Source organism: Oryza brachyantha, chromosome 10, assembly GCF_000231095.2.
Source record: "Oryza brachyantha chromosome 10, ObraRS2, whole genome shotgun sequence".
NCBI lineage: Eukaryota > Viridiplantae > Streptophyta > Magnoliopsida > Poales > Poaceae > Oryza > Oryza brachyantha.
Window position 1 is genome coordinate 4709087 of NC_023172.2, and position 13532 is coordinate 4722618.

The window sequence follows — 13532 nt, forward strand, 5'->3', positions numbered from 1 at the left end:
TGTACTGAGATACATTCAGCCTCTAGTATACATGAAAAAATTAGTATGAGTTTGATTGTTAAATTACTATAGATACTGTTCTTGGCGCTTATTATTGCAGTGGAAAATCTACAAGAGTAGATTGTGCACCGGACGTAAACAAAATTATAATCAACAATTCACTAAACTGCTCCTCGTGAAAAATCTTATCATATTAGTTATATGAAGCCAAGCATACAAGGGAGTAATTATGTTTTCTTGTGTAACGCACAAGAAAATCCTGAACGCAAAACTTCAAATTTTATTCCATGGCAAAAGCACAGCAATGATAAAACTAAATCATGACTTATCCTCCTTGAGTTCATTGAAGATTTTGTCCTTGTGGATCTTCATTATTCTCTCAGCAGGAGAGCACCAGCGTGAATCATTTCTATATGGCCTTTTCTCGTTGATGAACGTTTTCACGTAACTGTCAACAACACGATGGTTATCACGTATGTACTCAAAGACCATTTTCATAGCATTCTTGTGCCCCACATAATGATGCTCCTTCTTCGTGGTGGCCTGATATGGTGAATCATCCACATCATCCATTGAGGACATGAGTAACTGAAATATATGATAGCACAAAAGTATGTAAATAAATGAATGAATAGTAAAATGCATAGAAATGAAAAGAAATAATGAAGAACTGTACCAAAGGTCTAAAAATGAACACCCAAGGAAACTAGAAGCAGTTATACAGCCAGACAGTACACTCTAGCGATGCTGCAAACACTTTTTATACTAACAAGGGCTATATTTATGTATGGTAAAATATCAATTATTGCCATGCATGAATAATATCCCCTGCACACTGCCTTGAATCAAATCTGATGTATGGTTATAATCTTTAGAGTACCTAAAAATATCATGGGAATTATTAGTAAATGAATGTATTTCCATGTTTGCAAAATTCGGTGGCTGATTGTGGCTGATCGTTGCAAATCAACCAGAGGACAGGAGGCTCAAACAACACGGCAAGTAGTTAGTTGTCTACTCCCTGGAAAGAACCAAAAGGGTGCTCTTTCCTGTGCAAATCCCCTCGACAGAGGACACAAAAACCACCTTAAAATCAATCAGAGAAACCACCATAAAATAGTTTGATGGTTAAAAAAACTATTATATGTCCAAAATTAGAAATGTCAAATATAAGCCCTTGAACAAGAATGAATGGTGGTTCTATTTGCTTATATTCAAGGCTGGAGGATAGACATTGCTGGTTTCTATTTACTGGAACTGAAAACATGATGCTTTACCTAGTTCAGCCAAACGAATTTTCAGGTTCTGCACTTCAGTTTCACTTTGTTAGTTGTTTCACAGCATTTAAAATTCATTCATCATTGTTCTTTTAGCTTCTTGATTTTCTTATAGCTGAAAAATGTTCATATCTCCAACTCAATTTATCTGCTCACTGATGATATAAAGTCAAGATATGGATAGACATATGGTTAAACCTATATCATCATGGTGCAGAATAGTAATAAGCAGTGATGCCTCTGAAAAATAGAGGTGTTATGAGATAATGAGACACTTCTTGAATCCAAAGTTAAACTCACAGAATCCTTATTGAATCCATGATCATGGTGCAAGCAAAATATATTTAGTACCTTTTCTCCAAAATGGTGACAGTAAGGCTACGACTACGATGATGGTGAGGCAGAAGGCAGAGGCGATGGTGGCACGACAGCTGCAGTGATGGCGTGGCCGGCGGCGTCGGTGATGCTAAAAAAATCAACCACGACCGACATGAGACATGCTACCAAAACTGTAGTAGTAAAATTGTTACTTGAAGGCTTAAACTTTAAATTATAAGCACGAAGTAATGACAATTTTGAATAGAAGATAGCTACCTAGAAATAACAATGGTTATTTTGATCAGGTTGAATATACGGACCGCACAATCAAATTATTACTAACACTAATTCCATACACACTTCAAATCACTAAAAAGTACTAATTATCAAGTCCAGTCCAGTCCAGGCCAGTACTGATTATTTGGTGGTGATTTTGGACAATTTCTGTTATTAATGTACATGACCAAGCTTGGAACTGAAAATTATAAAAACATAACTGGAGGAACCCATATGTGTATAGATCAGACCAAAAACATCACTGAGTTCATTCACTGTATGATCAAGCTTGCAGGATATAACCTTATCTTTAACCCAAACAGTATGTACAACATGCAAATAAATTGTACAAGGTCTAGGAGAACAACATACCTGTTCATAATAAAACGTCTCGATACACAATGTTCTTTGTGCTTTTTCCAGTTGGATCAAGGTCAGTCCTTGGCTTGGCTAAAATCCTGGTTGTCTCCCTGGAGACACCCCTAGACAGTGCAAAGTAGAGTTGACCATGAGAGAAAACTGGTTCAGGTAGATAAATCCCCACATTAGGAATAGTTTGTCCTTGTGCTTTGTTTACTGTCATTGCGAAACTAAGACGGACAGGGAACTGCTTGCGCTTGAACTTGAAAGGAAGTGAAAGATCCTCCGATGGGCACAATGGAATCCGTGGTATGAAAACCCTCTTTCCAGCATGTGCACCACCAACATCTCAGCATCAATAGTGTTATTCTGAAAGGCTGTAATCATAAGCCTAGTTCAATTACAAGCCGTTGTGGGGGTCGAGATTATGCAACAAAATGACTGGACAATTCACTTTCACCTTTAAAATATGTGGTGGCAATCCATTTGGTGTGAGTGAATTCAGGAACTCATTTGGATAGTTATTCCGGGTGTCATCCTCAACAGAGTCGAAGCTATAATAGATTTTTTCTTGGCCAGGAAACCCAGGAATCAATTTTTCGTTTAACTCATCTACATACTCATTCTTTGTTGCTAGAATAGCACGATTGCTTATAAATGATGAAGATGGGCAATTCTGATCAAGTGATGGGAACACTTCATCTATCAACCTATCTATAGATGATTCTTTCTTTTTGCCAATATCATTTCTGCAGGAAATTTTTTCCCGGGGATCTTGTATGGATGAGTCTGACTCACTGTAAGCTATAACTATATCATCAGGGAGGCGTATGTAGTCATCCCCAATAGTTTCTTCAGTCCCATTCCCCACTCTTAATAGGAACTCAGAGAACCATGGATCAGATTGTGCTCTTATATTTTTAGTGAGGCATATCTTTGTAATACTATCCCAAATATAACTCCTTTGTAATGTCGCATCAGTGATCTGTGCTCTAGTTCCTCGCCTTACAACAGGCAGAACCTGTATGAAGTCTCCAAACACCATAACCTTGCCACCGAATAGACAAGAAGAACCTGTAGCATCTTGGAGTGATCTATCAAGTGCTTCCACAGCCTGACGCTTTGTCATGGCCACTTCATCCCATACTATCAAGGAAGCCCTTCGAAGCAACTCAGCTGTGCCACTCTGCTTACTAAAACTGCACATGCTGTTGGCATCCAAATTAATAGGTATCTTGAACCTAGAGTGTGCAGTGTGTCCACCAGGCATGATTGATGCTGCAATGCCTGATGCGGTAGCAATCGAAATAGACCAATTGCTCTCACTCTAGCCAACAAAGCTTTATACAAATATGTCTTTCCTGTACCTCCTGGACCATCAATAAAGAACACATTACTTTTCCCGCTGACTACATGCTCCATGACCATCTCAAAGCCGAATAGTTGTTCTGGGTTTAAAGATTCATATAACTCCAAGTGACCTGGTTCTACCTCAATGGATGCTTCCTCCATCACCTCCCTACTATCATGTTGAGCAGAGTCATCCAAATCTGGCAAGCCGTAGCCTTTTATATCCTTCCCCATGGAATGAACCAAATCTCGGATATCTCTAAGCACGCGTTGCTGAACAGAATAGCTATCTGAGTTAACTCTTCGATAATCCTCAGACATTGAATCAAAATGCTTCTCCCACATCTCACGTATATGGGTCGCTTCACAGAAGACCATAATAGTTGCAAATAACCTTCTAAGTGCATAAGGCATTTGATAAGTCGTCGCCTCAGTCATGCAATCATCAAGTGTTTTGTCATCCTTGATAAGTCCCCTTGCTTCTGCAGCAAGCCTGAATGACGGGTAAGTGATGGACTGGTAAGTACGTAAGTCCTCAAATGACCGGGCACCGCGGACATGGTTGAGTATCACTCTAAGAAAGTATCTCTCCCCTTCACCAGGATGAGCTTGAACAAGTCTTCCAATCTGTGTTCTTTGTCTCCTAGGTGTCCACTCCTTGCTACCCTTTTGCCACACAAAGTATTCTGGGAATTCTCTATATAGGTATTTCCGTGCTGATATATTCACCTCATTCATTCTAAAATACTCTGTAAGCATCGTACGTGATGAGGACTCACGTGCCACCACATCTTCTAAGTTATCTGACCCTCTGTATTCAACCGTATGCATGTTTGGCAAATGAAGTTGAAGCTGTAGTACTGACGGGGACATGGAAAATAGGTCAAATCCATATATCCTCCACATAGCCTCAGCTGGCCCTATGAATCGTGCATCTCTGTACATGTGAATCTCGTTGACAACAACATCCACAGCATCAATAGAGAATGAAGCACGATCATGGCCTTTGTAAACATATTTGAATAAATATTTCACAGCCTTGATGCTTGAGCAGGCCTCAACATTTATATGGCAGTTGTAGCGCATAAGTAATCCAGGGTTATACGGCACAACCCATCTATTATCTAGGTTAGCACCTCTGACCTTGACATGTCGTCCATCTTGCCTCCTCCTGTAGATAGGGTATGAGTCACTCCCTTGTTGTGTTTCACTGCAAAACTGTCTAGGATACCGGAATCTACAACGCCCATCTACCATACAAGGGTTGTCTTTCTTTTTCGGACCGCAAGGATCATGCAACATGTGTTTGACCACAAGTTTGTGTAAATCAGGATACACACTTATATTAGGAAGCTCAGCGCTTATAATGGCATCATATTGGTCTGGTCCTGTCATCTTGAACCCTGGTGCCATGATCAAGAGGAAATGTTCATGTGGGAGCCCTCGTTTCTGAAACTCAGTGACATGAACATATGCGGTCACCTTGCCAAAATATTTCTTTGTGATTATAAGCTCCTTGATATCCCTTAGTTTGGCTTTGAAAACTCGTGCTACCAAATCAGGGCGGTCTTGTGGAGTTTGTCCTGGTGAAAGCTCTTGGGTAATCTCTTCCCAGTGAGGATTGCATGTCATTGTTAAGAACAAATCTGGTTTACCAAAATGCTGCACCAATGCCATTGCATCAAGAAACCTACGCCTCATATCACGGTCTCCACCAGTAAAGGTTGCCGGGAGCACAATCCTCTTACCCGACATTGAGGCACGTGTCTCACCGGCTGCAATGGTGTCAACAACACCTTGGTACAAGTCGGCACGTATGAGTTTCTGAGTATCCTCTTTTAGGAAGAAATCCAATCTCATCCCCTCAATTTTTAGCCAAACATCAACCACAAATTGTTGGAAGAGTCTTCCCCCATACAACACAATGTTGAATATACCGACACGGATCTGTAATTTGAAACAGTAATATTCCGGTGCTGACACATACGAACCAGACCAATTGCTTTCTTCGTCATCTATTTCACATAGAGGAACATAGTATGTTAGGATGGATTGATATACATACATATGAACTAACTAAATAATAAGGTTACTACACCAATGGTAATATTTACCTGAATTTGGTTGTTCAGTAGAATTAGCAAACGGGTGCTCATTGAACGGTTCATCTTTGTATGGAAGAAATCGATTCCACCCAACCTCTCCCAGCGGGAAAAACAATGGATAAGACAGGGGATCATAATTACCTTGGTACACCTTGATATATCGTGGCTTCTCCTCTCTTCCATAAGTAACAACACTTCTGTCAAATCTATTTTGAGGGTCATTCCCTTCAACCATATCGCTGCCACCTGGGATGCAGTGGGAGCATTATAGACCCGTTGATCTAGGATGATATTTGTGTTAAGGGATATTCTATACTCATCCAGGTTTTGAACGGATCCCATAGTCCTAAAAGTATGCACATAAGGATTATCCCTCAAAATGTGCAATATCTTTCTTATGAGATTTACATCAAGATCCGGAGAACGACGAACCCTATGTGCCAAATCAAAATCTGTGTCATAGAAGTACAACTGCAAGTGACGGCGTCCATGATCACCAGGCTGCAACTGGTCAATACGATGGTAGACCTGACCTTGTGCCCGAAAAGTGTAAACTCCAGAACGACCGTTGCAATACCTTTGGTCAAGTGTGACTCCAAGAGATGTAAAAGAGAAATGACTGTTAAAATACCTGATATGCTCCCTAAAATAGATCGCATCTGCATCATTTTGATCCGTGAAAAGTCTGCGCAACTCATCAGGAACACCAGTGCTTGCTATGACAATCTTGCCTTTTCTACAGCACCAAGCTGGAGATTCATACTGGAATCTTTTTGCATTACAATATCTGCAGTTCGGAGCACTCCGTAGAACTAAAGGTCGTGCGGGAAGATTTTTATATATAGTGTCATCTACAGCAGTAGTGGAATCGACATGTACAGCGGTCGTTTGATACGATTCAAATGGAATATCTGAATCACAATGGGAGGAGATAATTTAGAGCTGTAATCCCAAAGAAACAATAAAAAAACAATCAGCCGTTAGGTTCTGGGATTACCTCGACCTCTCATCATATAACTTTCTTCGTCATCATCATCCTGATCCTCTATCATAGCTGCTCTTTCGATTAGCTCCCCATGACCTGGTAAATGGCAAATAAGAAACAATTATTTATGCATGGGGAAAAGAGTAGTAGCAAGCATTCACGCCACATACCTTGCAATGTGAGTGAATCCTGTGTATTAGCATGACTGCCTTCATAACTATGATAGCCCCTATCGATCGTCTGAAATGGAGAGACACCGCCAACTCTAGATTGGTGTGAGAAATGTTGAGTACACGATGTGATGGCAGAGTAAACTGTAAAGTCCAACAAAATATTAACATAATGACTGTAATTTGGTGTAGACATGGAGTGTGTACATGATACTTTAACTTACCAGTGTCATCTACAGGCAACATGGGGCTCATCAGTTACTTTTCCTATAAAATGAAACCATTTATACTCTGTACAAGATGTTTTCCAGCATGAATTTGAAACAAGCCATGGTAAGAAGAATAGCATTATTTCTCACCACCAAATTTGGTCATTGACTGAACACTATTATGCCCAAACTCGGCTTCTCCCTCACTGCAACACTCATTGGTGAGATCTGTAAATGGGAGGCGTCGTGGTGTCATTATAGGTTGTCTCCGCTGTTTACCTGGTAAAAATAATGGGGTGGCCAATGGCTGGCTTAAGTACCTAAACATTAAACAAGCAGTTATGTTGGTATAGAAGTCATATGTAAACGCAAACACCTGAATTTTCATAGTTGGAGACAGCACTTTCTCTAGAATTTAGAGTGCTGCAGTCCGCACGTCCGCTTCCTATGAATGGTATGTGCATGGTCGTAGAAAAACTCACACTGCATGAGACATAATACGAACTTCGATTGCAAATAATATTACATGCGCTGGACAGTTCACCTTGGTTTGTTGGCAAGTCCACAGATTTAGGTGTCTCCTTACGCCGCCATCTGTATTCACGGTTTTTCTGAAGCAAATTATCCTTCTTCTCAGCAGTCAAGGAGGCATAGTTTCTCTAGCTCGCTTACGTCTTAACTGAACTGCAGTTAAATCAGTAATATTGCCGAGCAAGGAGCTAGTTGACGCCGCAATTGACGGGGTCACATTTAAACTGTCGTCCCGATTAACCGAAGACTGGGGTATAACTGTATACAAATATATTCCAGGCATGTTTTATATTCTCTCTTACTCATACAATATATATAGTAATAGAAATGCACAATATGGAGTCACCTGTAGCAGATGTAGAAGCAGACCTCTTCCGTCCCCTACGTTCCCGAATCTTTTGATTCCGCAATGCCTTTTGCTCAGCAGTGAGCGCTGCATACCGATCCCTATCACGTTTTCTTCTTAATTCCAATGCACTTAAATTAGAAATATCACCGAGTGGTTCCGATCCTTGCAAAGGTGGCAGCAATCATAGACGTGTTAAAAAGAAACAGTCAAAAAGAAGCAATTGAGCATGTGCAATGCATGTTTTGTCCATAAAAATATTTAAATAATTGTTAAAACAGAAGGAAACACTGCTTAAAAAGGGGAATACATGCTGTATAAATAATTCATTGGAAAAAGGGGAATACATGCTCTAAATAATTGCCTCATAACCCATACAGTGAACAAATGCAGCTTGCTTCCTAACCCATACAGTGAACAAATGCAGTCAGCTAAAGTAACAAAATTAGGACTGAATAAAAACTAACCGGCGCGAAGGCGGCGGCGGCGACGACGCGAGCTGCCGGGCGGAGACGGAGGTGGCGACGGCTCGAGCGCCGGGCGGAGGCGGAGACGGCGTCTTGCCGGGCGGAGGCGGGTTGAGCGCTGGGCGGCGGAGGCGGCTTGAGCGCCGGGCCATGGAGGCGGCGACGACGACGGCCTGAGCACCGGGCCGTGGAGGCGGCGACGACGACGGCCTGAGCGCTGGGCAGAGACGGCGACGGCGACAGCTCCAGCGCCGGGCGGCGACGGCTCCGGCTCGAGCGCCGGGCGGAGGCGAAAGCGGCGACGGCTTGAGGCGCCGGGCTTCGTGCGATGGGCGGCGGCGGCGTTTGCGCCGGGAGGAGGTGGCGATGGGCGGGTGGGCAGCTTGCTTTTTGCGGCAACATCGTGAGTGCAGGAAGGGGATGTGTCCTGTGCGTAGGATTGCAAGTGTGCGTAGGACTGCAAGAGAGAGGCGTTTCAAAACATTCTGCACCATTGGATACGTGTATCTAACGGTGAAAAATGGATCTGCTAAATCCTGTGTACAGGTGCGGCCATATAAAAATTCCAACTCTCTTTTTATATTTTTTATATTAGTATAGATATGTGGGTGATTACAAATGTTAATGAGGTGAAGCATAACCAATCTGTGGAGCATGACCAATATTACGATGAGAATAATTTGATATGATATTATCCATGTTAAGAAAAAATGTAAAATTTAAATCTTAGAAAGTTTACAATATCCATGTTGTCCTACAAAGTTTAATATGACGATGTGGCAGGAAATTGAATATTTTTGTCATTCAAATTAAGATTAAATTTCAGCATACTACATATTGCTTAATAAAAGTACCATAAAACATAGATTTCACAAAACTGCGAATGTAACACCATTTTTTTCTCAAAACTATATATTAAAGACATTGTATCATAAGACTATAGATTTAACATTAATTTTATGATAAAACTATAACTTTTGTAACTTAAAAATGATAACGGTGGATATTTAAAACTTAGAGTAATTTATTAGTTTTAGCATTAAATCTGTAGTTTTATGATATAGGATCTTCAATCAGAAGTTTTGTTAACGTCAGTTTTTGTCAAATAGTCGTTAAAGATCAATGCTGTAAGATTAAGGAGTGATCTACAAGTTTTTATGATGAACAAATTAGTGGTTTGCAATGACAAAGTGTTTTTTGATGAATTGACTGGGTGGTCAAACCGCAGGTATATGGGCGGTCAGACCGTTGAGACACCTGCGGTCAGACCACAGGTATGTGGGCAGTCAGACCAGCAGGTCAGACCCGACAATTTCAGATTTGGATGATCTTTTCGGTTTCGGATTTGTTCTTTGTGGATTTGACTTCTAGATGGTTTCTATGTTGTTTTGGTAACAATGAGTCAAGTTGGAGATAGCTTGGTCTCGGATCATGGTTTCTTTGTTTGATTCATGTGTAGGTGTCTTCATGCCTCGGGAGAGTATCGCCGATGATGGATCATGAGTCAACTTGGAGATAAGGTGACGTTTGGATGGTCAGATATCATGTGGGTACTTAGGCTAAAGATCAATGCACGTGGTTGGTGAAAATTTCATATGACATACAATGAAGATATTGTGTGTATATGAGATATGAAGTTGAATTCGGTTAGAGTCCGAATTTGACAAGATTTGTTGCTTTAGAGATAAAGATATGTTGGTTACGGATAAGGAAATGCTTCCCACGAGATTGGGAGTCCTAATTCGTGCTAGATATGTGGGCTTTGCACAACCACATCAAGGTTATAAATATGTACGGAGGGGTATGCCCCGATGAGTTTTTGAGTGCCTTTTGTGAGAGAAAATTAGGGTTTAGATTAAATTTTGATATTAGATCGAAAGTTTTTGTTGGGAGTGCTTTTTGTGCACTCTGTAAGCACTAGTTGATCAAAAAAAGTCAAGAGATTCTATCCACATCTTCAAGTGTTGTCGATCAGTGTTTTTTCAGGATCCCGACGGTCCAACCGAAGGCAAGCGGCTGGTCTGACCGGTGACATACCTATGGTCTGACCGAAGATATGCGAGCAGTCTGACCGGTCACTTTACGTTGGTCTGACCGTTGGTATAAACGCAGTGCGACCAAAGGCTTTGGTAAGGTTGTTTGTAAAGGTAATCTTTTATTTTCACTAAAAGATTTGGGTTTTTGATATACCTATCATTCACCCCCCCTCTAGTAGGTGTATTTTACTCTGTTTCGATCCTACAAATGCGTGATAAGGCCTAGATTGGAGTCTGATTCAGCTGATAGAGTCTAAATCGGATAAAGATTGGAGTCTGGTTGGGCCCAGATGGTTAGATATAGGTTCGGAACAAATCAGAGTCCGTGTAACTTAGGTTTATCTGTAACCTAGAGTTTGTTTAGGATTTTATATCTAATTAGAGTCCATGTGTAATAGGTTAGTTGCTAATACGGATCCGTATCCGGTTATGTTATTTAATTTCTCGGATATAACCCAGATGGTTAGATATAGGTTCGGAACAAATCAGAGTCCGTGTAACTTAGGTTTATCTGTAACCTAGAGTTTGTTTAGGATTTTATATCTAATTAGAGTCCATGTGTAATAGGTTAGTTGCTAATACGGATCCGTATCCGGTTATGTTATTTAATTTCTCGGATATAAATAGGGTATCCCGTAGCTTTGTAAAGACAACAATCGGTTCATCCAATAGATTTTTGGCACATTGCCAACCTTTTCGATAGAGCAAGCTCTCAGCGTGAGATTTGTCAGCTTCGGAAGGAAGTTTGTCTTTATTAACCCATCGATCGGCTAGAACATGTCTGTCTCGATTTGGTTCAATCTCCTGAATAGCTGGTCGACGGTCCATCTAAGGCTTGTTGTTGCTTTAATCTACTCTTGGTTGAAGTAGTGATAGGTTCTTGAACAAATCCTCGCGAATTCTTCGTTCGATTTGTCAATATAGATCGACTCAACTTGATTCTGCCTCGGTGGTAGATCCAAAGCAGCACATGAGGAGTGTAGTGCTAGGAGGACATCCAAGGGATGGTTGTTGCACATGATTGAGTTCTCTTTTCAAAGCAGCACATGAGGATGTTGTACAAAGTATATGAACACAATATTTTATTTGTGTAAAGTTTATGAATACCTATGCATAAAGTTTATGATAAGAAATATTTTATCTATGTGTAAAGTTTATGTCTATTTTATCTATGTGTAATGGAACAGAAAGTTTTTTATATTTAGTAGGGCAAGTTAACAAAACCCTGCTAGACCGAGAAGTCTAGTCGGACTAGCCGACCCAGACCAGACTGCCTGGTCTGCCCTCTCTATAGGATAGAGGGGCCGGACCGGACCAGACCGTCCGGTCTGACTTCTCTATTGAACAGAGGGCTCAGGCAGGACTGTCCGACCATGTCCAGACTGTCTGTCCATAGTGCTGATTTTATCTTCCTCTTCAGCAATTGACTCCCCTTCCTTCACAAATCCAAGGCATGGTTTACCATTGATGATGGCCCTTTTTGAGCTTGCATTTGAATCGGGGGAAAACCCAAGACCCCTCTTATCCTTCTTGTGATAAGAAGTGATCGTCTTGAAGAGGGCATCCTTCGACTGGTAAGTTTGAATGCATCCAAACTTTACCAAGGTCACCAACCTCTCATTCTCCTTCTTAAACTCCTTGAGAGCTGCATTGTTAGGCTCAATAACACTTAAGTCAATAGTTTTACATTTCTCACAATCAAGGATGATATTGACTATTATGTTGTCCTTAGAGTTGGAGAGGTTGCGCTTAAGATTGTCAACTTCATTCTCAAGACCATTGTGCCAAATTCATGGACACAATAGTTTCCTCAAGAATTCCATTGACATCCTTAAGATTGGTTATGGTTTGATTTTCTAGCACGAGTTCCTTAGACAAATCATCCTTTTGCTCATCTTTTTCAGCAAGGACCTTTTCAAGAGAGTAACTTTTCATCATGTCTTGAATAAGTAGATCCTCTTGCCTCTCAAGCGAACTTTCCTTCTCTTCTAGCAATTTCATGAGTTTGGAAATATGAATGAAAGCGGGATTGCTAAAATTTCTAAGCATAGCATCATCATCATTATGGTCTACATCATCATCATCACTAGAATCAACACTATGCTGAGGGTCAAGAAATACCTAGCGCCCTTGCGCCATGAGGCACAACAGCGTGTGGTCGTTGTCGTCGTCACTCAAGTTTGGGAAGAGCTGCTCCGTGCTTGACGAAGAGATATCCATGGTGGCTACGCCTCCTCCCTTGGAACCACTTGCTTTAGTCTCATCTTCTTTCTTGTCATCATCATTACTTGAGAACCATTCTTCCCCAATGTGCGCCCTTCCGGGCCTTTTCTTGAAGTAATTGGGCTTGTTCTCCTTGTTTTAGGCAAGCTTGGGGCAATCCACTATGAAGTGCCCAAATTCCTTGCACTCATAGCAAGCTTTCTTGGATTGACACTGGGATCGATCTTCATCTTTTCTTCCATGGCTCCTCTTGCGAAGAAACCTCTTAAACTTGTGGACCAAGAGAGCGAGTTCATCTTTGCTCTCCGAGTCACTTGAGCTCTCCTCTTGAATCTTGGACCTACCCCTCTTCACCTTGAACGTCACCTCCTTGTTCTTGGCTTGAGCAGCGTTACTACCGTATTTCTTGACTTTCCTGACTTCTTCCTCCAAGAGCTCATATGATATGATTCTTGAGAGCACATCACTAGGAGTCATCCTCTTGAAATCGCTTGAATCATAGATCAATGTCACCAAGTTAGGCTTCCTTGGTGAGATGATCCGGAGTAAGCGCTTCACCACCACATGATCCATCATATCCTCACTTCCAAGCCACAGACCTTGTTCACAATGACCATCATCTGGTCATACATCTCTTGAGGAGTTTCGTTATCTTCCATGACAAACCTTCTAAGCTTCCCTTCTAGAAGTTTGATTTTGATTCTCGAACCCCTTTTGATCCTTCATGCGCCACTCGGAGAGTGCCCCAAATCTCCTTGGCTTCATCAAGTTGATCGACCTTGTTGAATTCCTCCAAGCTCAAGGAGTTGAGGATCACACTTCCCGCTTGAGCATTGCGGTGGATGAGGAGCTCTTGTGCTGGAGTGAGATCTTCTTCAT

The 13532-nt window shown here is 41.3% G+C and overlaps 1 protein-coding gene across 3 annotated transcripts; it reads right to left on the reverse strand.

The window, feature by feature from the left end:
* Positions 1 to 88: 88 nt before the first annotated feature.
* On the reverse strand, positions 89 to 7682 carry LOC102710528. Of its 3 annotated transcripts, XM_040528199.1 has the most exons (11): positions 7595 to 7682; positions 7427 to 7495; positions 7201 to 7329; positions 7066 to 7108; positions 6842 to 6985; positions 6684 to 6767; positions 5696 to 6597; positions 2692 to 5596; positions 2244 to 2608; positions 1629 to 1743; positions 89 to 588 (listed from the first exon to the last, which is right to left on the reverse strand). In XM_040528199.1, the coding sequence occupies exons 7-8, from the start codon at positions 5919 to 5921 to the stop codon at positions 3381 to 3383; spliced, it is 2442 nt and encodes an 813-aa protein (XP_040384133.1). In that variant the 5' UTR covers positions 5922 to 6597; positions 6684 to 6767; positions 6842 to 6985; positions 7066 to 7108; positions 7201 to 7329; positions 7427 to 7495; positions 7595 to 7682; the 3' UTR covers positions 89 to 588; positions 1629 to 1743; positions 2244 to 2608; positions 2692 to 3380. The 3 variants fall into 3 exon arrangements, with proteins under 3 accessions (XP_040384133.1, XP_040384132.1, XP_015697479.2); XM_040528198.1 differs by having other exon boundaries at positions 2244 to 5596; positions 6842 to 6936; XM_015841993.2 differs by having other exon boundaries at positions 2244 to 5596.
* Between the last annotated feature and the right edge of the window lie 5850 nt (positions 7683 to 13532).